Source organism: Vulpes lagopus, chromosome 1, assembly GCF_018345385.1.
Source record: "Vulpes lagopus strain Blue_001 chromosome 1, ASM1834538v1, whole genome shotgun sequence".
Lineage (NCBI taxonomy): Eukaryota > Metazoa > Chordata > Mammalia > Carnivora > Canidae > Vulpes > Vulpes lagopus.
This window is the reverse complement of record NC_054824.1, coordinates 150,142,183-150,166,069: the sequence shown is the minus strand read 5'-3', so window position 1 is coordinate 150,166,069 and position 23,887 is coordinate 150,142,183. Positions and strand designations below refer to the sequence as shown.

The window sequence follows — 23,887 nt, the reverse complement described above, 5'->3', positions numbered from 1 at the left end:
GCAGCCCTAGTGTCCTCTTCTGTAAGTGGGGTAGAAGTTCTTACCTCTAATGAGATGCCTGGGAGGTTAACTTAGTTAATGTATCTGAAGCACATAGGTCAGTGTCTGGCACACAGTAGCTCTCAATAAGTGGTTGTTACTAGTATTTTTTTAAGGACTTCCATGGTGCCCATCAGAGTTCATTGGTAGTGGATTTAGCCTTTAATCAGGTATAAGAAAGATTCAGAATCTGTCTCTGTAGGCTCTGTAGGCATTTTTTCTTTTCTTAGGATGTAAGTATGGTTTCAAGAACTCAACACATGTTCCTTGTTTGGTAATCTGTCATCATCATCATCATGATCCCCACTTGAATAATTTATGTAGTATGGGCTGAATTCCAACCTAGAAAGCATTGTTTGTAGTTGCAGGTGACAAGCTCAGAAGGTAAGTGATCCTCAGGCCTTGGTAACTTACCTGCTCAGAGAAGACTCTTTAGGGGGAAAGTGATGATTTGGATGCTTCTGAATTTTTGCTTAATATCAGGACAAAGTTCTTTCTTAAGTAGCCAGTAACATTTCCAATGTTCTTCCGTTCTTCCTAATTTTGCTTCTCATCTTTTTTTTTAAAATTTTTTTATTTATGATAGTCACGCACACACAGAGAGAGAGGGGGGGGGCAGAGACATAGGCAGAGGGAGAAGCAGGCTCCATGCACCGGGAGCCCGACGTGGGATTTGATCCTGGGTCTCCAGGCGCCAAACCGCTGCGCCACCCAGGGATCCCTCATCTTGATGAAAACAATGTCCAAGATGATCCTCAGCTGCTATCTGAATCCAGCTAAAGCCACAGATTTTCTATGCAACCTTTGGTTTTGTTTGACAGCAACACTGGGCTGAGCTGAGACAAAGAGAGCCATTTTGACATGGTTGATGAATGGCATCTGTCCCTGGGCTCAGCTGGCATCACAACATTGGCCAGACCTGGTTAGGGAATAGTCAGAGATACACTTGTTATAGTTCGAGCCTCTGCTATCTGCTCTTGAGAAATTTTGCATAATGACCATGTAGTCCCGTCCTCACATCATTGAGAATGTAGTGATAAGACTTCCTAGAAAACTGGGACTTCGGGTGAATCCTTAGGCAATCCCAATAGCCTTAATTTAAATAAATAAACAACTTCATTCAGGGTGTCTTAATATTCTCCTGCTATGTTGGCTGAAGTGATTGATTTCATAGGTTGCTTGAGCTATGACATCTACAAGGTTAAATAAGTCCAAAATCTGGTAGGGGCACAACAGCAGGCTCTTGGAATCCCTGGACTGGTGTGGTGTGCTGTCTTCAGGGCCCCAGGGAGGGGAGCCAGCGACCCATCAGGGTCTGGGTGGCTCCAAGACAATGAAGCTGGCTGGTGGGAAGAGAAAAAAAAATTCAGAAGATTGTCAGTGATGAATATGCCTTCTTGTCCTTCCCAGGTGAGCCTTTTTCTCAGGAAGAAATGGAAGAAATGTTGTCCGCTGCAATTGACCCAGAATCGAATTCCATTCGTTACAAGGACTACATAGCCATGATGGTGGTAGATGATGGCTAGGTGCCCTGAAGACTTAATTTCTCATTGAAAGGATGACTGTAGAGATGGCTTGTCTTTGTTAATTTTACATCTTATAATTCCTACACATGCCAATTAATACCTGGTGACAACTATTTCAAGATACTCTTTTTTTTAAAGATGAAAACAAATTTATTTGGTATGTCTAGACTTATAGAATGACAAATGACTAATTATTTTAAAGCCAATTCTTTAAAACATTTTAACATTATCCGTGCATTGTTGTGGATTTTTTTTTTTTTTTAAGATTTATTTATTTATTTATTTATTTATTTATTTATTTATTTATTCATGAGAGACACAAAAAGAGAGACAGAGACATAAGCAAAGGGAGAAGGAGGCTCCCTGTGGGGAGCCTGATGCGAGACTCAATCTCAGGACCCTGGGATCATGACCTGAGCCGAAGGCAGATGCTCAACCACTGAGCCACCCAGGTGCCCCTGTTGTGGATTTTCTACAATAAAATCCACATAGATGACCTTCAAATTCATTAAGCTGACAAAATGAAGAATGACCAGAATGACCCAAGATATGTCATAGAAAGATCTTGGGATGGGGCAGAGTGACCACAGACTGAAGATGAGTAGCAACTTGGTGAAACAACAAACAACAAACCTTTCAGCATCTGATCTGGAAGGGGAGTTGTTGGAATGAATATTAATAATTCATCCCTATGAGTGTCGATTACCAATCTCATTTAAAGTGATAGTTACTTAGAGTAAAATTTAAGTGTGCTGATCCAGCGTGTTACCATTTATGGAGTAGCTAACAGAGTCAAGATTATTGAATCTAGAGATAAGAAGACATGAATGGAAATTGACAAAGTAAGGAAGTGGCAGTTCTCTTCTGGTCTTTAGAATTCTTAGCTATTCAGAATAGCCATGAGAATAATGTTCTGAATACTGAGTAAGAATATTGAGAAATTGTGTGGTGTGCAGGAGGTACAACTGTGGAAGGAGCAGAATAAAGTTATCTGAGCATAAGGAATCATGATGGAGAGAGACCCAGGGACTTACAAGCAAAGGGAAAATAAGGTGAAGGAAAATGAATAATCTTCCATAATGACTACATTCTTTCATGGATCATTCTTTACATGATCGCTATTTGAAGATACTTCCCCTCTGCGTATGTGCGTATATATATGTATATACACACATAAACATTTTTTTTTCTTTTTATTTATTCATAGAGACACAGAGAGAGAGACAGAGAGACACAGGCAGAGGGAGAAGCAGGCACCATGCAGAGAGCCTGACGTGGGACTCGATCCAGGGTCCCCAGGATCACACCCTGGGCCGCAGGCGGCACTAAACCGCTGGGCCACCAGGGCTTCCCCACACATAAACATTTGATGTTGCTTATGATTCTTCCTTCTAGGCATGCAAGACAGGGGGCTGCTGCCCAAGAGACTATTTATCACATTTGTTCATTGGTTCATGATGCATTCACTCAGTATTCTTAGATACTGTGTTAGGAACTGGAACTATGAGGTGGCTCCATCAGTAACTAATGGAGGTCATGGTTTAGTGAGGGAGATCTGCAAGTCAATCAGCAACCACAGTTCAGGCTGGGACACATTTGGGTGTTCTGGAAGTGCAAAAGAGGAGCAGCTCACTCGGCCTGGTGATTGAGTTTCTGGGGGACGGGGAGCAGAGTCTGATGAGCTGAGAGGGCCTCCCAGATCAGGTGATATCTAAGGTAGGGATGAGTTGTTTGCTAAGCTGGTGGCTGGACACAGGGTGTTTCTACGGGGAAGAAGCAAGTAACAAACACCAGGGGAGAGGGGTTCCTTGAAACATGGAGCAGTCTGGGAATTGAAGATAGTGTAGTATATTTGGCATGTAGGAGATTTGGGGAACATGATGAGAGATGCAATATCATTAAGGATATTGGGTTAGGCATACAGTTAGGATTTTAGTGTTAGAATTTGGACTTTTTTCTGAAGATCATGGAGATCATTTGAAATCGTATGGAAAATAGATCTTGGAGAGTCGAGACAGAAGCAGGAAGACCGGTTGAAATGGGACTTGGTTGGTGGAAGGGGATAGGTTGGGAAAAATCAAATGGGAATCCCAGGCTTTTGGCTTGGACAGCAGGTGGATTATAGAGCCATTTATGTAGCTAGGAAATCAAGAAACAAGTCAGGGTTGGTGGGCAAAAATGGGGAGTTTGGCAGTGGACACCCTGGGATCGAGGAGCTAGTGAGACACCCAGGGGAGACATCAAACAATCAATTGGACAAGTAGAAGGAATATCTGGCAAGAGATATGGATTTTGGAGGCCTTAGCATGTGAGTAATTGTTAAGAAAAAAAGTAGAAAAGTAGTGGAAAGGAAAAAGAAGAGGCCAACAGCGCATAAAGAACATCAGCCTTTGAGGGAAGGCAGATGAGGAGGAGCCCATGAGAGACTGGGAAGGAGAAGCCCAAGGGGAGGAAACAGGAGAGAAGCATCTGGAAGCCAAGGAAGGAGGATCACAAAGAGAAACCAAGTGCCAGAGAGAGGGCGGGTACATTCAAGACAGAAAATGCCCACCAGCTGTAGCAACAGAGGTGCTCTGCAGGAGCAGATTTGGTGAGTGACAGAGTGCAGGGTTCAGCGAGTTGAGGACCAGAAAGCTACAGTAAAGTGGAGCATGAAGACAGGGCTGGACAGAGACAGCGAGGTTGAGGGAGTTATTTCTGGAAGAGGGGACAGACACATGCAGGTGTGTTTGTACTCAAAGAGCTGAGGGCCAGCACAGAAGCCAAAGACCCCAAGGAATCAGGAGAAGCCACCCAGGTTCCAGAGAAAAAAAAAAAGATTGCTTTGGGGAGGGTTGGAACAACAAACTAGCATACTCCTCCCCAATGGCCTGTTTCATTTTTGAACGAGGAAGAAGGTAGTAGGTTACAGAGCAGGAGTTGAGAAAGAGCCCATGTAAGGATTTCCAGGAAACCCCAGGGGATTTCGTCCAGTAGCCCCAAAGTATGTTTGGCAGCAGCGGCCTGCACCAACATACTTCAGTGAAGTGCCAAATGCAGAGCCCCAGTTGTGGACTTGTTTGGAGCACTTGGGTTGTTGTGTTGATTCGGGGTTAAGGTTTTGTCATCTGAGATGGAAGGAATGGAAGGTCAGGGTAGTTGAGGACTTCACAGAACGCAGGTGGAGTGATGGTCCATGGAGTGTGCGGATTAGGGGAAGATCAGCTAACAGATTGAGAGGGGCGAGGGCCTCAGGACCTCTAAAGGGCAGCGACTAGTATGACAGGAGGGAGGGGTGGCCAGCTCTCCTGCCATTCCCGAGGAATGACCCCATCTGCTTGCAATTTGACTTCACTGTGTCCTTAGAGTGTTCTTTTAGTCTCCATGTTATGACAGCTAATGCTCATGCTCCATTCACTGTGCTTTGCACGTATCAGCTCATTGAACCCTCACAGCCGCCCGCTGATATGGGTCCACCTTACCCCCATGTTGCAGAGGGGATGACAAAGATTCACAGCTATGGGGGGCTGCATTTGTCAGTTGGGGCTATGTTGTGTTGTGATAACAATTAACCCTAACACCTGAGTGGCTTACTACACTGAGCTATTGTTGTTTGTGTGTGGTGTCACCTGGGGTCAACCGGGGCTCTGCTGCTTGTGTCTTCTTCATTCAAGTCCTCTCTTCATATGTAGGGTGACCATATGTCCTGGTTTGCCCGGGGTGGCCCCAGCCTGTACCCCTCATGCCAACGTGATTAGTAACAGAGCTCCCTTTTAGAAGGTGCCTGTTTAGACAATTAATATGTGGTCATCCCGTTTAAAGAGACCAAATAAAAATGAAGGTGTAGTGATGGGAGACATTTCCTCCTCCTGTTTCCCCAGATTCTACTTGGGTTGAAACCCGAATGGAGAACTGGCATGCCACTCACTTAGTCTGCGTGTTAGAGTCACCACCTGGACATGAGTCCGACCACATGCCTTTAGGCCGGGCAGAGCGGCGGGGGGAAGGAGGTGTGATGACCCTCAGAGCATGAACACGCAGCCTGCTGCGACTGGGGACATTGCAGCTGCTAAGAGGGGTGGCAGGGATGTGAACTGTCCTTTAAGGTGGCAGTGCACCCAGGGGCACATAATTTGGCAGCAGCAGCCTGCACCAACATACTTCGGTGAAGTTCCAAGTGCAGAGCCCCAGGCGTGGACTTGTTTGGAGCACATGGGCGGCTCAGGGTTCTCTTTTAGAAGCCTGTTGCCATGCATGACCCCGGTGCCAGAGAAGCACAGTTTGGTGAGTTAGTCCCAATGCCTTTATAATCAGATGATGACATGTCCTCTTTCTGAGGATCGGCTCCCTCCCAGAAGGATGCCTCAAAACCAGGTACCCCCTTCTAGAAATCTCTCGAACATTCTGACTGCTGTCCAACTTTACACCTTTCTCAAGGAAAGTCTATCTCGCTAGGATTAGTAAGAGTTAGTTCTTTGGAATAAGATTCCTTTTCTCTTTAGCATAAATTTGTCTTTTTTTTTTTTCAAGGCCACCAAAAAAGAGCAACATACACTTCCCACAGATACCTCATTTCCATCTCCCAGCTGCAAAATAAATGTGACATAGTCACAAAGGCAACATTTGTCTTTATACTCCCAACTATTTCGGCTTGTATTTTACCTCTCTTTCCTCCTTTTTTAAAATATTTTATTTATTCATGAGAGACAGAGAGGCAGAGACACAGGCAGAGAGAGAAATAGGCTTCCCGTGGGGAGACCGATGCAGGACTCGATCCCAGGACCTCGGGATCACTCCCTGAGCCTAAGACAGATGCTCAACCACTAAGCCACCCAGGTATCCCTCATGGTGCTATTAATTATAAGCTCTTAAGTTTACTTCTAGATTGTGAAATTAGGAGGTTTTAGGCAGTGCTTTGTCATTTTTTTTTTTAAACTGTGGTTTATAAAAAACAGTATAAAATGTGCCATCTTCATCATTGTCACATGTATGGTTCAATAGTGCCGAGTCTATTTACGTTTTTGTGAAACAGATCTCTAGAACCATTTCATCTTGCAAATCTGAAATGGCTATACCCCTTAAACAGCTCCCCTTTACCCCCGGTCACTAGCAAGTACCATTCTACTTTGTTTCTGAGAGTTTGATGACTATGAGTTAGATATTGGATGTAAGTTGAATCACACAGTATATATTTTTAAAAGATTTTATTTATTTATTCATGAGACACACAGAGAGAGAGGGAGGCAGAGACACAGGAGAGGGAGAAGCAGGCTCCATGCAGGGAGCCCGATGTGGGACTCGATCCCGGGTCTCCAGGATCAGGCCCTGACCTGGGCTGAAGGCGGTGCTAAACCGCTGAGCCACCTGGGCTGCCCATGAATCCCACAGTATTTGTCTCTTTGTGGCTGGCTTATTTCACTTAGCATAATGTCCTCAAGGTTCATCCATGTGGTAGCAGGTGTCAGGATTTCCTTCCTTTTTATAGGCTGAATAATACTCCATCATACGTACATACCACATTTTGTTTAGCCATTCATTCATTGGTGGGCATTTGAATTGCTTTCACTTCATGGGGTGAATGGATGGCTCAGCGTCTGACTCTTGGTTTCGGCTCAGGTCATGACCTCAGGGTGGTGAGATTGAGCCCCACATGGAGCCCCATATCAATCTCCACACTGGGCAGGGAGTTTACTTGAAGATTCTCTTCTTCTGCCCTTCCCCTCACTTGTGCTTGTTTTCTCTCTCTCCCAATAAATAAGTAAAATCTTTTTTAAAAATGTGGTAGTAGTAAATATATGGGTACTGTCCAAAAGTGGTTCTGCAGGAATAGGCACATTTGAATTGCTTTCATTTCTTGGCTCTTGTGAATAAGGCTGCTATGAACATGAGTGTACATATCTCTGAGACCCTGTTTTCAATCATTTTAGATAAATACCCAGAAAGTGGGCTTGGTGGCTCTTTCTTCTCCTTTAAAAATTTGCTAGCAGTCATAACGCTTTTAACATGACTTAAATTATTCACCTCGCCTACTGAAGAAAACTCATTCATTTGAGAAAACTTTTATTTTTTTAAGTTTTTAAAAATTTTATTTATTTATTTATTTATTTATTTATTTATTTATTTATTTATTTATTTATTTAGAGAGGCAGAGACACAGGCAGAGAGAGAAGCTCCTGCGTGGAGCCCCACGTGGGACTTGATCCCCTGTCTCCAGGATCACACCCTGGGCTGCAGGCGGTGCTAAACTGTTGTGCCACCGGGGCTGCCCGAAACTTTTATTTTCATCAAAAAAATTCACAAAGTTGAAAACTTGGGGCCAACTCTAACTCTTTGGAGAAGGAGATAAAATAGCTCATTCTAAAAATCTGGACATAGCTTTATGAGTAGCTGTGTGGAGTGGCGGAAAATCCTGGGGCTTCCCTCGCTAGTCTTCAGCTGCTCCCTATGGAATCTTGACGGAGGCTTCTAACCATTTATCACTAAGTTTGTGAAATTTGTGAAGGTATGCATTGAATATTACCTGACTTTAAGCGTAGCTTTAAAAAGTCAGGGTTTGGTTTTGCTTTGTTTTTATTTTTATTTTTTATTTTATTTTTAAGATTTTATTTATTCATGAGAGACACAGAGAGAGAAGCAGAGACATAGGCAGAGACCTAGGCAGAGACATAGGCAGAGGGAAAAGCAGACTTCCTGCAGGGAACCTGATGTGGGACTTGATCCCAGAACCCTGGGATCACAACCTGAGCTGAAGGCAGACGCTCAACCACTGAGCCATCCAGCTGCCCTGCAATGCATAATCCTTTAAAAGAAATTGGAAAATACCAGTAAGCAAGAAAGGAGGAGAAAACCCAGGACTATGTATTTTTATATAATGTCTTCAAAATATCACTGTGGGGTGGGTTGATTGGGGTTCTTGACTGTAAGGATGGGAACAAGCCTGCTTAACCAAAGTGAAACAGGATTCACTGGGGGCCGAGGTGCTCACAGAGCCCACAGGAGCTGGGGAATGAGGCTCAGGGCAGACAGGAGGCCAGAGGGTTTCTGGGGGCAAAGAAGTGAGGAGCAAGACATAGCAATCACTTCATAACTGGCACAGCCTGTCCAGGGCTTTTGTCACAGAGGGTGACCTTGCATGGGCTATGGTCAGAATCCTGGGAGGGATAGCCGAGGGGCTGAGGAGTTCCTGCTCCTAGGCATCCATGGAAGGCAGGAATCATCCCAGGGATCGTTCAACCACTGGCTGCCTCTACCCGGAGGAGGAGATACTACCACAGCAGATCAGGGAGGAGAAACAAATAAACAACAAATATTTATGACAAGATTCATATGACCCATGCTATTATGTAATCTGTGCTTCAATACACCATGAACAATTTTTCTGTATTAATGTATCTTCACGCAAAATATAAATTTAATCACAGAATAGTATCTGACTGTTGGGATCTATTACAATTTAACTAGTTCTTTATTCTTGGTCATTTAAGTAATTTTCAATTTCTCTCTATTATGATAAATCATTATGAATATCCGGGTAGTTAAATCTTAATTACTTGCTTAGGATACATTCCTAGAAGTGGAATGGTTGAGTCAACTTTAAAGAGCTGGGGACGCCCTTATTTGTAAGCCTATTGTTAAGACTGTTTTTGAGCTATTCTAGAGAAAACCTCAGCATTTTTTTTGGTTTTTAATTTTGCCAACTTGATAGGCAAAAAATAGCATCTATTGATATTTTTAAATATCAGCATTCCATTGATGCCTTGAGCTTTTTTTAAAGGCTCATGACTGTGTACATGAGGATTCAATTAGATTAGCTCTTGGAGGCAACAAATTTGAGCCCTTGCAGACTGTTTCCAGCCAGACAGAAACAAGAACCTCCCCCCAACGCTGCTGTGAAATGGAGCCCTCGGAATTCAAGAGGTACGCTTTCACTCTGAACAGTTATCACTTGGAGGAGGTGATGAGTAAGAACGAGCCACTGTCACACAGAACAGTTGGCAGGAAATGTCCCAAATATTCCAGCACAGAAATAGGAACTGGGGAAGCAAACATGCAAATAAGAGGTGAAGAGTGATCACCGAAGCCAAAATGAGGGCTCAAGAGGTCATTTACTCCACTTCCAGCTTCTTGAGATATAAACGTGGTTCCTAATGCAATTCATCTACTCATTCAGTCAACATTTATTAAATTCCCAATACGTGCCGGACACTGTTCAGGGCATCACCGATGCCACAATGAATGAGACAACAGTCCTTGTCCTTGAGAGATTTCAGTCTTAGGGGGAGACATCGTTGAGACAAGCACTTACACCAAGCTGTGGGTGTTCAGCAATGTTGGTGAAGTGTTTTGGGATCAGAGTGGAAAGCAGCCAGCTCTGCGTGTGGGACTCCCCGAAGACTTAATAAGGGAGGTGATGGGATGAACCACAGAGGTTTCCATGCTCCTGTTGGTGGTATTGCTGCTAGAACTGGATGGGAGAGAATGTTCTGGAATGAGATGGCTTAAAGTTCATGCTAAAATAGCTTTACAGCATGGTTTAGGGGAAAGAATGGGCCTGCTTCTGGGATTCCGCCTGTGTTAGGTGAGGATATGTGACCTGGGAAAGGTCATTGGATGGGCCCCTGCCTCATTGCCCAGCTATAAAATGGCAGTCATCATATCTACCTAGTAGAGATATTCTGAGTATTAAGGGCTTAATAAGTACCTGTCACTACAAAGTGTTCAGTCAATATCTGTTGAGTGATGAATAGAAATATTTTCTTATATAGTAAATCTTTTACAATTATATAATGAGGTTGAGTTCAGGTACTTGGAGGATTTCTGGAATCAGGAAGGCTGTTTTCCTAACTAGTGACCTCAGGAATTTGATGAAAAACGATGGATATGTCATTTTAACTTCATTCATTCCCTAAACATTTATTCAGTGATACTCTATGCTAGGAAATGCTCAACAAAACCTAGTCCCTGTCCTCTTTGGAACTTGGCTTTTAGTTGTGGAGACAGCAATGAGCCAGTTAATCTGTAGGTCACATAGGGATAGGTACTGTAGAAAAAAAGCAGGATAAGGGTAAGGGAGCACTGTTCTAGCCAGGGTGATACAGGATGATCTCTCCAGGAGGTGACATTTGTACAGTGAACTGAAAGAAATGAAGAAGCACTGGGGAAGAGCATTTGCTGCAGAGAGGACATAAGTGCCAAGCATTTGGCCGCCTGGAGGAACAAGGAGGCGACTGAGGCCATGGTGGCCTGAGTAAAGAGAAGGAGGCAGCAGGAGCTGGGGGTGGAGAGGTAGGCAGGCCCAGAACATGAAGGTATCTGTAGTCTGGGAAAGGACTTTGGATATTTGTGAAGAGAAGCTACCAAATGATGTGGAACCAGTCGGTGGCCTATCACAGGGCATTTGGCCTCTCAGACAAGGGTGACAATGGTAAGTGGGGTGAGAAGTGGTTGGCATCAATCCATTTGGGAGATAGAACCACAAGGATTTTCTGGTGGATTAGATGCGAGTGGAGATAGAGAAAAGGGTCAAGGAAAACCACCAGGTTTTGCAAGTGACAAGGTGCCATTAGTTAAGCTTTGGGGGGAACAGAGGGTGTAGTTGGGGACACAGAAACATGGAGAAGTCAACTAAACCCCCAGGCTGGTTGTCTGAGCCTGGAGCCCAGGGCAGAGGCTGTGGTTGGAAGAGTCCGTGTTTGGTGATGTTCAAAGCCGTGGGGTTGGGTGGGATCACCTAAGGAGGGCCACGGGATAGCAGAGAGGAAGGCTCTGAGGTCTGAACCTGGGGGCAATCCAAATTTAAGATGGAGAAGAGGAGAAAGACACACAGAGGAAACGTAGTATCCGGAAGATCTCAGATCCCAGTGTCCCCACCCACCAGTACCATTGAGGGCCTTTGTCTGTCTGCCTAGACCCTCACCCAGGTCTTTCTTTTCAACAGGCTGTCAGATTCCCTGATTACAAAATACTGCAAGTATTTTGTGTCCAACTCAACGACAGCTCCAGACTTTGTACTTGCCTGTGAAATTCAAGAATGTCCCCCTTTTGTCACATTCTAAGTGAGCTATCACGATCCCCATGATTCCCAAATTCTTTCAAACAATCATGATCTTCAGACCTAAATGGAAGGGAGTCAAGATTAATCAGGACCAAATTAGGACAGTTGGAGGATTTGTTAGAAATTATAGGGGCTAGACCTAGATGAGCCAGTGTGGTGGCTACCAAAAGTAAGCCATTATCAAAAATCGTGTGTCTAAAGTGTGAAGAGTGAAGTATCTACGTGTGAAGAGATTTGGGGTTCTTAGTTCTTCAATATTAGGAAGGAATTAACAGATAATGTGACCCTCAGGCATGAAAGGTGACCATCATGCACTTATGCCTGAAGCATCACTTTGGGTTTTTAAAAAATATTTTATTTATTTATTCACGAGAGACACAGAGAGAGAGGCAGAGACATAGGCAGAGGGAGAAGCAGGGGAGCCCGATGTAGGACTCAGTCTCAGGACCCTGGGATCACAATCTGAGCCAAAGGCAGACGCTGAACCACTGAGCCACCCAGACACCACCACTTTGTTTTTCTAAATCAGGTCTGACTCCAAGCACTGATTGTCCAATCATATTATGAAGGGCCTTCAATTTATCTGCCACACAAGAATCTGGGCTCTTGCATGGTACCTCCAAAACCTACAGTACGTACCACAACATGACCCTTGTTTCTCATCACCCAGCCCCACCTGAGAAGTCCTGTCATCTTCTGGGGTCACTGTTTGGGAAACTAGAATGGCCCTTGTGAAGAAACCAGGGGAAGCCTGAACGCCTTCTTAAATATGGAACTTTCTTCCCAGGATGAGTGTTAAGACTACAGTGAACTGTAGAAGGAACTGAGCTACAGAGGAGGGGACCTACCTTCCCCTCCCATGCGCCCACCCTCCTCTGATAGGGGCCACATACTTGCCGCCCCTCCTTTCCCCTCCCCAGGCCCAGAGACCTCACCTGCTCTCTCCAGATGGCTTAGCTGTTTGTGTGTTTGTGTGAAGGCTTTGGAAGACAAAGGCCTTTTGCCTCTGCCCTGTTTGCAAAGGAAGCCTGGGTTCTCTGGGACTCAAAGCACAGCTTGCCTCTGTGAAGGGGTGGGTGGGGAGGAGGAGAGAAGGAGTCACTTTTAACTCTTTTTTTCTGGGTGGCTCAGTTGGTGAAGCATCTGCCTTGGGCTCAGATTATGATCCCAAGGTCCTGAGACGGAGTCCTGCATCAGGCTCCCCACTCAGTGGAGAGTCTGCTTCTCCCTCTACCCCTCCCCCCTGCTCATGTGTTCTCTCTCAAATAAATAAAATCTTAAAAAAAATTTTTTTGCTCTCTTTTAACTGCAGTAATAATAATAAAAATAATAACCAAATAGTAACTCCATAAATTATCCCGCCAGGCTATGATATGCATGTTTTTGTAAAATGCTCTATCACAGAGTTTAGCGGGCAAAGTATGGTGAACCCCACATCTATCTCCCTGAGCAGCCTTCACCTCAGGGCCAATTCTGACTCCATATTCAGGCATTGCCCTCCTGCTTGTTATTCTCCAACGGATCCAAGACATCATCTCACCTCATCAATAATATTTTCAGCATGGATATTTTTAAAAGATTTTTTATTTATTCATTGAGAGCGAGCGAGTGAGAGTGAGCAAGAGCCTGAGTGGGGAAGGGGCAGAGGGAGAGGGAGAAGCAGACTCTCCACCAAGCAGGGAGCCCAACTCAGGACTTGATCCCAGGACCCTGAGATCATGACCTGAGCAGAAGGCAGACACTTAACTGACTGCAAGCCACCCAGGCGCCCCTCAGCATGCATATTTATTTAAAAAGATAAAGATTACTATTAAAAGACATAACCATAATACTACGATTACCCCTAAAAATAAAAATTGCTTAATGTTATCAAATACCCAGCCAATGTTCAAATGATCAATTTTCCCATAAATACAATGAGAGGCTTTGAAAAAAATACTGTTTGGATTAGAAGTCAACCAAGATTGGTTGTATTGTGGTTGATTGATATGTTTTTAAAGTTTCCTTTGACATATAATTTTTGTCTCCAACCTTTCTTCTCCCTACCACCCACCTCCTGCCCGCACCTAACATAATTATTGAAGAAACCTTGTCGTTTGTCCTGTAGGCTTTCCCACTGGCTAGATTTTACTGGTTGCATTCCCACTGTTGATGCAGCTGAATGCGTTCCTCTGTCTTCTCTAATTCATAAATTGGCAGTTGGAAACTAGGCTTGATCAAATTCTGGTTTGATTTTTTTGGGCACAGATTACAGGTGTTGTGTCCTTTCATCAAGAAGTGCATGATACCTGCTTATCTGGGCATCAGTGCTGTTATTGATGAATGCTAGGTTTACTAACACATTAGGGGCTGCAAAATCATGACAATCTACCTCTATCCTTCCCTCTTCATGTATTAGTTACAATTCTTTATTTTTTGAAGATTTTATTTATTTTTAAAGATTTTACTTATTCATTCATGAGAGACACAGAGAGGCAGAGACATAAGCAGAGGGAGAAGCAGGCTCCCCACTGGGAGCCTGATGCAGGACTCAATTCCAGGACCCCAGGATCACGACCTGAGCCGAAGGCAGATGCTCAACCACTGAGCCATTCAGGCGTCCCTGAAGATTTTTATTTACTTAAGTATTTATTTGAGAGAAAGCACGAGAGAGAGACCACAAGTGGAGAGAAGGGCAGAGAGAGAGGGAGAAGCTGACTCCTCATTGAGCAGGAAGCCTAATGTGAGACTTGATCCCAGGACCCTGAGTCCATGACCTGAGCCAAAGGCAGATAGATGCTTAACCCACTGAGCTACCCAGGTGGAATTCTTTAAAGTAAGCAATTCTTCATCTACTATTTGGTTACCTAGTGATATAGTCCTACAAGGAAAAGGATAAAGGGTTGGAGGGTTAAAAAAAATTTTTTTTTGTTTAATAAGTTTGAAAATAATGATTTAGTTTCCTTGCATTCTCTAATTGTGAGCAATTAGTTTTTGTTTGTGTTTTAGCATTGTCAACTTGAGTGTTTTTGTTGACAAGTTGTGCGTGTTTGTCATCAACTTGTGTGTGTTTGGTGTGTTTCTATCCATTGCAGTTCTTACTGGTGCTCACAGTTCCCCATCTTTACTTAGCAGAAGCCTCTTCAGGTTGGTTCTGAGAGCTTCCTAGATACAGGGTATGAGATGTTTTAGGTTCATCGCATCAATATTTAATTTTTAATGACGTATTGTTAATCCTTGGTGACCTGAAATTGAGCCAACACTGGACCTTTCTTGATGATGCATTAATAGGCAGTAAGTAGAGGAAGGAAAGTTTGGTTGGTCCAGATACCTGCTTTCAACAGTGTCTCTACACAGTACTGCACAGCCACAAACCCACTGGTTGAAGGAGGATCAGAGAACCTCCAGGATAGTTTATGAGCATCCTGGTATCTCCTAACTCTAGAAGCTAGATTGGAGAACACGACTGGAACCTGAGGCCAAAGTGTGAGCCTCCTATTTAACTCAAATTGAGACAGGAGTTTCTGGGGAAGTTGTGTGTGGAGAACTTCTGAATCCATTTTTCTAATCCCTATATTGAGAGACAGGCCCCGTACAGACTTTTTAAAATCGTAATGAAAAGTGGTAAAAGCAAAGCTCAACACCTCTCCTGTGTGTGACCAGTCAGATTTGCCTTCCTTCAAGGGAAGGACCCAGTGGGTCGTTGGAGAGATCTAGAACTGTTTATTCCAGTCCTCTGAGGCCTAGAATGTGAGGAGTTCATAGGTGTTGTTGCTCTCTGCAGGACAGAGGATAGGACCAGAGTAAGGAGATCTGTGAACACTGCTTGGTTTGCAGGAACCTGTGCCAGGAGTTGGATCCATGGAAGGAAAGGCAGAGTGAGGATGAGGGGCCGCTGCTGCAAGCTGGCAAGAAGATGATGGCAAAAGAAGCAACGTTCCTGGTCTAAGATCTGTAAATACATACCTAAGAGGGAGGGTTGGGGTTGGATGGGATAAAAGATGCAGGAGGGGCGGGACGCTGAATACACAGCGCCAGGGACAATGACCAACTGGCTCACAGAGTCTTTTGGGGGACATTGGAAATTAGAGGAGTTCGTCGATGGAGAGGATGAGCAGAAGACCTAACAGGTGGAGGACAAGCAGGCTTACGTGATTCCGGAGCTGCCTCTGCAAGGCACTAATCACCTATTTGGGTGATTAAAAAGACTTTCTAGTAAGAAAGCTCAACACAAAAAGAATAGCATAGATGGAGCCCCATGTATCCATCACCCACTAACAGCCAGTCTTGCCCTGTCTATTCCACCTCTGCCCTCACCCCTGTTGGATTATCTCTGAACCAATTCCAGACATCCTGTCATTCCGTCTGTAAAGGCTTTGATATTATCTTTAACAGGTGTGGACCCCCTTCCCTTTTTCTCTGCAAAACCATGCACCCGTTTTATAACTAAAAGTAATTAACAAGGATTCTTTCATACAGTCTGATACATAGTTGTTCAGTTGTTCATGGTTGTTTCATAAATGTCTTTTTACTATTGGTTTATCCTAATCAGGATCCCAATGAGGTCTCCCTGTTGCATTTGGCTGATGAGTCTTTCAGTGTCTAGCACACCCCTCCCCTTCTGTTCTTGTCATTTATTTGTTGAAAAGCCTGGTCACTCCTTCTATAGAATTTTCCATGTTTTGGATTTGATTGCATTCCTGTTGTAGTGTTTGACATGGTTTTCTATTCCCTGTACTTCCTGTAGACCGATTGTTAAACCTAGAGCCTTGATCAGATTCAGGGCCAGTTTGGGTTTTGTTTTTGCTTTTCTTGCACCTTCACTGGAGATGGGGTATTTTCTTATTGCCTTCCCTGGGGAGGCATATGCTGTCTAATGGTCTCTCTGTTCATCACCTGCTCAGGTTCAGTTGCTGTCAGATCCAGTGAATATAAAATTTCCCATCACCATTCCCCCAAGACTTGCCTAGAAACATTATTTATTATGAGTTGCAAAATGGTGATTTTTAAAAACGCTGTTATTCCTTCTGTATTTATGTGCTGGAATTCCTCTGTTAAGGGTAATTTTCCTTCCCAGACTGGCGGTGGCGGCGGTGGCAGCAGTGGTGACGGCTTCTTCTTCTTCTTCTTCTTCTTCTTCTTCTTCTTCTTCTTCTTCTTCTTCTTTAAATTTATTTGAGGGAGAGCAAGAGAGCATGAGCAGGGAGGAGGGGCAGAGGGAAAGGAAGAAGGGAGTCTCATGATGTGGGGCTTGATCTCAAGATCCTGGGATCATGACCTGAGCCGAAGGCTCATGCGTCACTGACTGAGCCGTCCCTCCCGGCGCCCTGTTTGGCTTCTTTCACATGTAGTTTGTACAGCAACAGTAAGGCAATTTGCTTGGTTCTTTGATTTTTCAAAAGAAATGTTTCTCGATTTCCTTTAAAAGCGTGCATTTTATTTTTATAATTGTGCATGTTATGGGGCGGGTGTGTGTGTGTGTGTGTGCTTGAGATTACCCTTGCCCTAATGGGAAGTATAGGCCTCCACATGTTGGCTGTGCTGGCCAAAGCTGCCCTGGGTACCATTCTGCTCACCTGATTATTTTCTGGTGATTGACAGTGTTTGCGTTAGGGATGACTCTGCTATTTTTGTCACAGTGGATCTGTCTTTTTTCATGTGGGTGGAAGTGAAATGTTTGGACTTGATGTGATTTAATAAAGCTGTTGCAGATTGACAAACAGGTTTCAAGCATCTAAGGTTATAAAGAAAAGGATGATTTAGAGTAACTATTTATGGAAATGATAATAGTACAGCAAGAATTCATAACAATTCTGAATGTGATTCTTCCCTAGCTAAACACAATATAATCAATCAACTAACACACATGTATTTTAGTGTGTGTTAGTTAAATATGTTGGATATTTAACATATTTAAGATATATGTTTAAAATAACGTCTATTTTATAGTAAGACGACCACCCACACAACTTGGATGTGCATCTTTTTGTTTCTGTTTCTTCCATTTTAGATGTCATTTGACCGCACACACTAGTTACCACGCAGTGTGAAGTTGTAAGCCAGAGAGAAATTTAGTCAATTTCTGCAATAATCAGGATTGATCAGATAGTTTCAAAATCCTCTTAATGTAGGAATTGAGGACTCCTCTGGTATAGGAAATAGAATTACTTCTAAACAGCTGGAACCTAACTCTGAAGAAAGGTTGCATTTCTAAGCCCCTGGTGGACATTACCCGGATACATGGCTAACACCAAGGGCTCGGGTCCTGAGAACAACACAGCAGTAGTGAGGTTGCGTGGCAGGCACCGGGGCTGATGCAGAAAGAAAACTCATGGCCCCAAAAGGTACACCCGAGGCCACCTCAGCCGTGGTTGAAAACGGTGCCGGGAGGAGGGTGATCAGGGAGTGGCTCCAGGGACTGCATATCGGTGCCTGGCAGGTCAGCTAGGGCGTTTGATCGGTTTCTGTAAGCACAGAAACTGCCGGTGGAGGTGGGGCCGAGTCAAGAGGCGGGAAAGCAACGTGTGTGCACATAGGTAACAGACTGCACATTGTGGGGTCAGGCTGTTCTCTGGCTGCGCACCCTGAAATGCACACCGCCCCCCCCATATCTGGCCTCCAGATGTTTGCAGCTCTTCTCCGAGCTCCTGCAGCACCCCTGGGCCCCTGTCTGATCCAAGACATGGCCTCTTTTTGACAGGCTTGCATACTCTCAGCAACCCCTCGTCAAGGGCGAGGGACTCCTCCAGGACTGAGGCCCAGAGATGCTGACCTAGGGGCCCGCGCTCTGCTGCTGCGCCGCGCCACACTGCCCCCTTCTGGCGCTCCGGCCCTAGTTCCCGGGGGTGGGGGTTTGGCGGGAGGGGATGGGTGCTCGGGGAGGGTTCCAGAGCCACCCGGAGTCCAGACACCTGCCGGCAGTCGCCCCGCCAGTGCCGACTCCCGGTGCGCGCCCTCGCCTCTGAGCTGGCCGGCGGGTGCCTGTCCTTACCTGCTCCCCTCCTCCCGCTGGTCCCTCCCGCTGCCTCCCTACCCGCCTTCTTCATCCTTTTCTCTTTATCCACCTGTCGATTTCTCTCTGACCCCCATCTTACTCAGGTCCACCCCTCCTTTAAAGGACACCTCCCAGGATCCCTGGGTGGCGCAGCGGTTTAGCGCCTGCAGGCCCAGGGCGCGATCCTAGAGACCTGGGATGGAATCCCACGTTGGGCTCCCGGTGCATGGAGCCTGCTTCTCCCTCTGCCTGTGTCTCTGCCTCTCTCTCTCTCTCTCTCTCTCTCTCTCTCTCTCTCTGTGTGTGACTATCATAAATAAATAAAAATTAAAAAAAAAATAAAGGACACCTCCCTTCCCTAGGACGCATACCCCCAGCCCTGCTCTCTTCCCGCTGGTCTGCTAGGAGAATGTGAGTCCGTCTGAGCCCAAGTCTGGGTCTCCCACCCTCCACCGTCTGTCTGGGGCCCCTGGCCTCCCTCCACCCTCAGCAGCCTCTGCAGCCTCTGCAGCCAGGGACCAGCTCACTGCACACCCCAGTTGCCAGTTCCAGTCTTAACCTGTGTGAGTTCCCCCGCACTGTCCCACACTTGTTGGATTCAAAGTCGTGTTCTTTCCAGATCCCCTCCTCTCTGTTGATCCCCACCCTTAAATATTAGAGTCCTCAGGATCCCAGCCTTAGCTTTCCTTTAAACGACCCTTCCCTACCCCTGCCCAGTGGTAACCACCATTCTGCTTTCAGCCTCTGAACTGGGCTCCTCTAGGACCCTCCTAGAGGTGGAACCCTATAGTATCTGTACTTTTATGACTGGGGTATTTCACTTAGCACAATGTCCTTGAGCTTCACCCATGTTGGAGCATGTGACCAGATTTCTTTCCTTTTTTGCCCCTGAATAATACTCCATCCTGTGCACATACCACATTTTGTTTATCCAAAAGGACACTTGGTCGCATCCACATTTTGCTCCTATGAATAGTGCTGCTTTGAATATGGGCATCCAATGTTTCTTTGAGATCCTGCTTTTGGTTCTTTCAGATATATATATGCCCAGAAGTAGGACTGTCGGATCCTATGGTAGTTCTGTGTGTAATTTTTTGAGGAACCACCATACTGTTTTCCATAATGGTTATACCATTTTATAATTCCATCAACACTGAACAAGGGTTTCAATTTTTCTATTTTTTTCCTAAGATTTTATTTATTTATTTACCCACTTAGAGCACAAACAGGGGGAGGGGCAGAGGGAGAACAAGAATCTCAAGTAGATTCCATGATCAACATGGTGCCTGACTCGGGGCTCCATCTCACGATCCTAAGATTGTGACCTGAGCTGAAATCAAGAGTTGGACTGACAGAGCCACCCAGGCACCCTCAATTTTTCTGTTTTTGCCAATATTTGTCATTTACTATTTTTTGATAGTAGCCATCCTACTACGTGTTTTGATTTGCATTGCTCTGACGATTAGTGATGTTGACCATTTTTTCATATGCTTGTTTGCCATTTGTATGTCATCTTTTGTAGAAATGTCTATTCAAGTCCTTTACCCATTTTTAAATTGGGTTATTTGATTTTTTGATGTTGACTTGTAGTTCTTTATGTAGCCTGCATATTAACCCCTTGTCAGGTGTAAGATTTGCAAATATTTTCGCCTATTTTGTAGGTTGCCTTTTTCATTCTATAGATTTTGAGGCACAAGAGTTTTCAAGTGCCTCAAGATTTTGAGGCACCAGATGAGACCCACTCATCTCATCCAGCTTGTCTGTTTTTGCTTTTGTTGCTTGTGCTGGGCTTGTTTATAGAACACGTGTGAGTCATTCAGCTTGGTGGCTCATGGCCACAGAAGGGCAATAAGAGGAAGTGCCACCATCTTTGTTCCTTACAAGGCTGTTGAATTGGGGTTTGGACTTATCTACCCTGAAATTGGAGGGAAAAAAAGCTTCTTACTGGGCAGGAATTTTTACCAGGTCGGCTGTAATAGACCAGCTTACAGATTGTTGAGAAAAGAATGCTTTTCCTTTTTAATAAAACAACAGCCAGTAACTACCTGTGCAAACTTGTAAGAACCTGTCCACACAGATACTAAGCCAGCTGATAAACATATCCTAGGAAAGCAAAGACCAAAAAAATGCACACTTTGCTGCTAAAAATTAACTATAATTTATTTTGGCAAAAGGGGACAATGAGAAAGAGCACCAAAGACAGAAAAAAGGCAGCGGGGAGACAGCCCTGCCCTTCTTCACCCTGGTCCTGGGTGATTGGTGCTCGTGTGCAAGGAGTTAAGAGAACAAAGTGTGCATGGGTGGTCGGTGCCAGGAGCCAAGGGTGACCTGCACGGGACATTGGTGCCCAAACCTGTGTCTGTCTGCTGACCATAGGGTGATGTGTTTGTAAAAGAAAAGTCTGCCTGACCACCCCCTCAATCCTCCACAAGCCATCTGCAGAAAAGAGGGAGTTCAGAACAATTGCTTTACAGGGCACATGGACATTTCCAGGGCCACAGAAATCAGTTGACTAATGAAGGCAATCTTTTAGTTTCACGCCATCTGTGGATCTTGGCTCTTTCTTACTTCATGAAATATTTCCTTTTTTTTTTTTTTTGAATTTTTTTAATGAATTTTTATTGGTGTTCAATTTACCAACATACAGAAAAACACCCAGTGCTCATCCCGTCAAGGGTCCACCTCAGTGCCCGTCACCCATTCCCCTCCAACACCCGCCCTCCTCCCCTTCCACCACCCCTAGTTCGTTTCCCCGAGTTAGGAGTCTTTATGTTCTGTCTCCCTTCCTGATATTTCCCAACATTTCTTCTCCCTTCCTTTATATTCCCTTTCACTATTATTCATATTCCCCAAATGAATGAGAACATACACTGTTTGTCCTTCTCCGATTGACTTATTTCACTCAGCATAATACCCTCCAGTTCCATCCACGTTGAAGCAAATGGTGGGTATTTGTCGTTTCTAATGGCTGAGTAATATTCCATTGTATACACAAACCACATCTTCTTTATCCATTCATCTTTCGATGGACACCGAGGCTCCTTCCACAGTTTGGCTATTGTGGCCATTGCTGCTAGAAACATCGGGGTGCAGGTGTCCCGACGTTTCATTGCATCTGAATCTTTGGGGTAAATCCCCAACAGTGCAATTGCTGGGTAGTAGGGCAGGTCTATTTTTAACTCTTTGAGGAACCTCCGCACAGTTTTCCAGAGTGGCCGCACCAGTTCACATTCCCACCAACAGTGCAAGAGGGTTCCCTTTTCTCCGCATCCTCTCCAACATTTGTGGTTTCCTGCCTTGTTAATTTTCCCCATTCTCACTGGTGTGAGGTGGTATCTCATTGTGGTTTTGATTTGTGTTTCCCTGATGGCAAGTGATGCAGAGCATTTTCTCATGTGCATGTTGGCCATGTCCATGTCTTCCTCTGTGAGATTTCTCTTCATGTCTTTTCATGAAATATTTCCAATGCTGGTTTGTTTGTCTGTCTTCTCTTCACTTTGGTAAAAGACAGCTTTTTCCTTCTGACTTTGGAATTTCCTGTGTAAACAATATCACACCTTTTGTCCCTGAGTCCATCCAAGGGAACAAAGTGCAGGAGCTGGGGGACTTCTCGAAAACCCTCTGGTCTCCATCAGCTAATCTGGAAGCATGTGAATCCTATTACTTTCACTATTTCCTTTGAGGTCATCTTTAATATTATTGGAGTTTAAAAGAGGCATCTGTAGCTGAGTAAGAGGTTACTGAAAATTTTACTCTATTTGTGTGTTCTTAAGTTTAGAAATGTGTGAAAGTAAATATGTGATTTTAAATAGGTTTTTTAAACGATTGATTGATTGATTGATTGATTCATGAGAGACACACAGAGACAGGGGCAGAGACATAGGCAGAGGGACAAGCAGGCTCCCTGTGGAGAACCCAATGTGGGGCTCTATCCCAGGACCTGAGCCAAAGGCAGATACTCAACCACTGAGCCACCCAGGTGCACCAATAGATTTTTTTTTTTTTTTTTACGGCAGTAAAATATACACAGCACAGAATTTACCATTTTAACCAGTTTATGCACACAGTTCTGTAGCATTAAACACATATCTGCATTACCCACCTCTAGAAGTTTCTCCTTCCATGCTGTAGCTCTGTACCCATTAAATAGCTCCCTGTTCCCTTTTTATACTTTTTTGAGAGCGATTTTTATTTATTTTTTTAATTTTTATTTATTTTTATTTTTATTTTTTTGAGAGCGATTTTTTTAAATAATAAATTTATTTTTTAGTGGTGTTCAATTTGCCAACATACAGAATAACACCCAGTGCTCATCCCGTCAAGTGCCCCCCTCAGTGCCCGTCACCCATTCACTCCCACCCCCCGCCCTCCTCCCCTTCCACCACCCCTAGTTCATTTCCCAGAGTTAGGAGTCTTTATGTTCTGTCTCCCTTTCTGATATTTCCCACACATTTCTTCTCCCTTGCCTTATATTCCCTTTCACTATTATTTATATTCCCCAAATGAATGAGAACATATAATGTTTGTCCTTCTTCGATTGACTTACTTCACTCAGCATAATACCCTCCACGTCGAAGCAAATTGTGGGTATTTGTCGTTTCTAATGGCTGAGGAATATTCCATTGTATACATAGACCACATCTTCTTTATCCATTCATCTTTCGATGGACACCAAGGCTCCTTCCACAGTTTGGCTATTGTGGCCATTGCTGCTAGAAACATCGGGGTGCAGGTGTCCCGACGTTTCATTGCATCTGAATCTTTGGGATAAATCCCCAGCAGTGCAATTGCTGGGTCGTAGGGCAGGTCTATTTTTAACTCTTTGAGGAACCTCCACACAGTTTTCCAGAGTGGCTGCACCAGTTCACATTCCCACCAACAGTGTAAGAGGGTTCCCTTTTCTCCGCATCCTCTCCAACATTTGTTGTTTCCTGCCTTGTTAATTTTCCCCATTCTCACTGGTGTGAGGTGGTATCTCATTGTGGTTTTGATTTGTGTTTCCCTGATGGCAAGTGATGCAGAGCATTTTCTCATGTGCGTGTTGGCTATGTCTGTGTCTTCCTCTGTGAGATTTCTCTTCATGTCTTTTGCCCATTTCATGATTGGATTGTTTGTTTCTTTGCTGTTGAGTTTAATAAGTTCTTTATAGATCTTGGAAACTAGCCCTTTATCTGATATGTCATTTGCAAATATCTTCTACCATCCTGTAGGTTGTCTTTTAGTTTTGTTGACTGTATCCTTTGCTGTGCAAAAGCTTCTTATCTTGATGAAGTCCCAATAGTTCATTTTTGCTTTTGTTTCTTTTGCCTTCGTGGA

The 23,887-nt window shown here is 44.4% G+C and overlaps 1 protein-coding gene across 1 annotated transcript in view; it reads left to right on the top strand.

Annotated features, from left to right (window-relative positions):
* EFCAB2 (EF-hand calcium binding domain 2) overlaps positions 1-1,794 on the top strand; it is a 120,255-nt gene extending 118,461 nt beyond the window's left edge. The window contains exon 7 of the mRNA XM_041773796.1: positions 1,450-1,794. Coding sequence (XP_041629730.1) covers positions 1,450-1,565 — 116 coding nt within the window. The 3' untranslated portion in view covers positions 1,566-1,794. The remainder of the gene's footprint in view (positions 1-1,449) is intronic.
* The last annotated feature ends 22,093 nt before the right edge of the window (positions 1,795-23,887 follow it).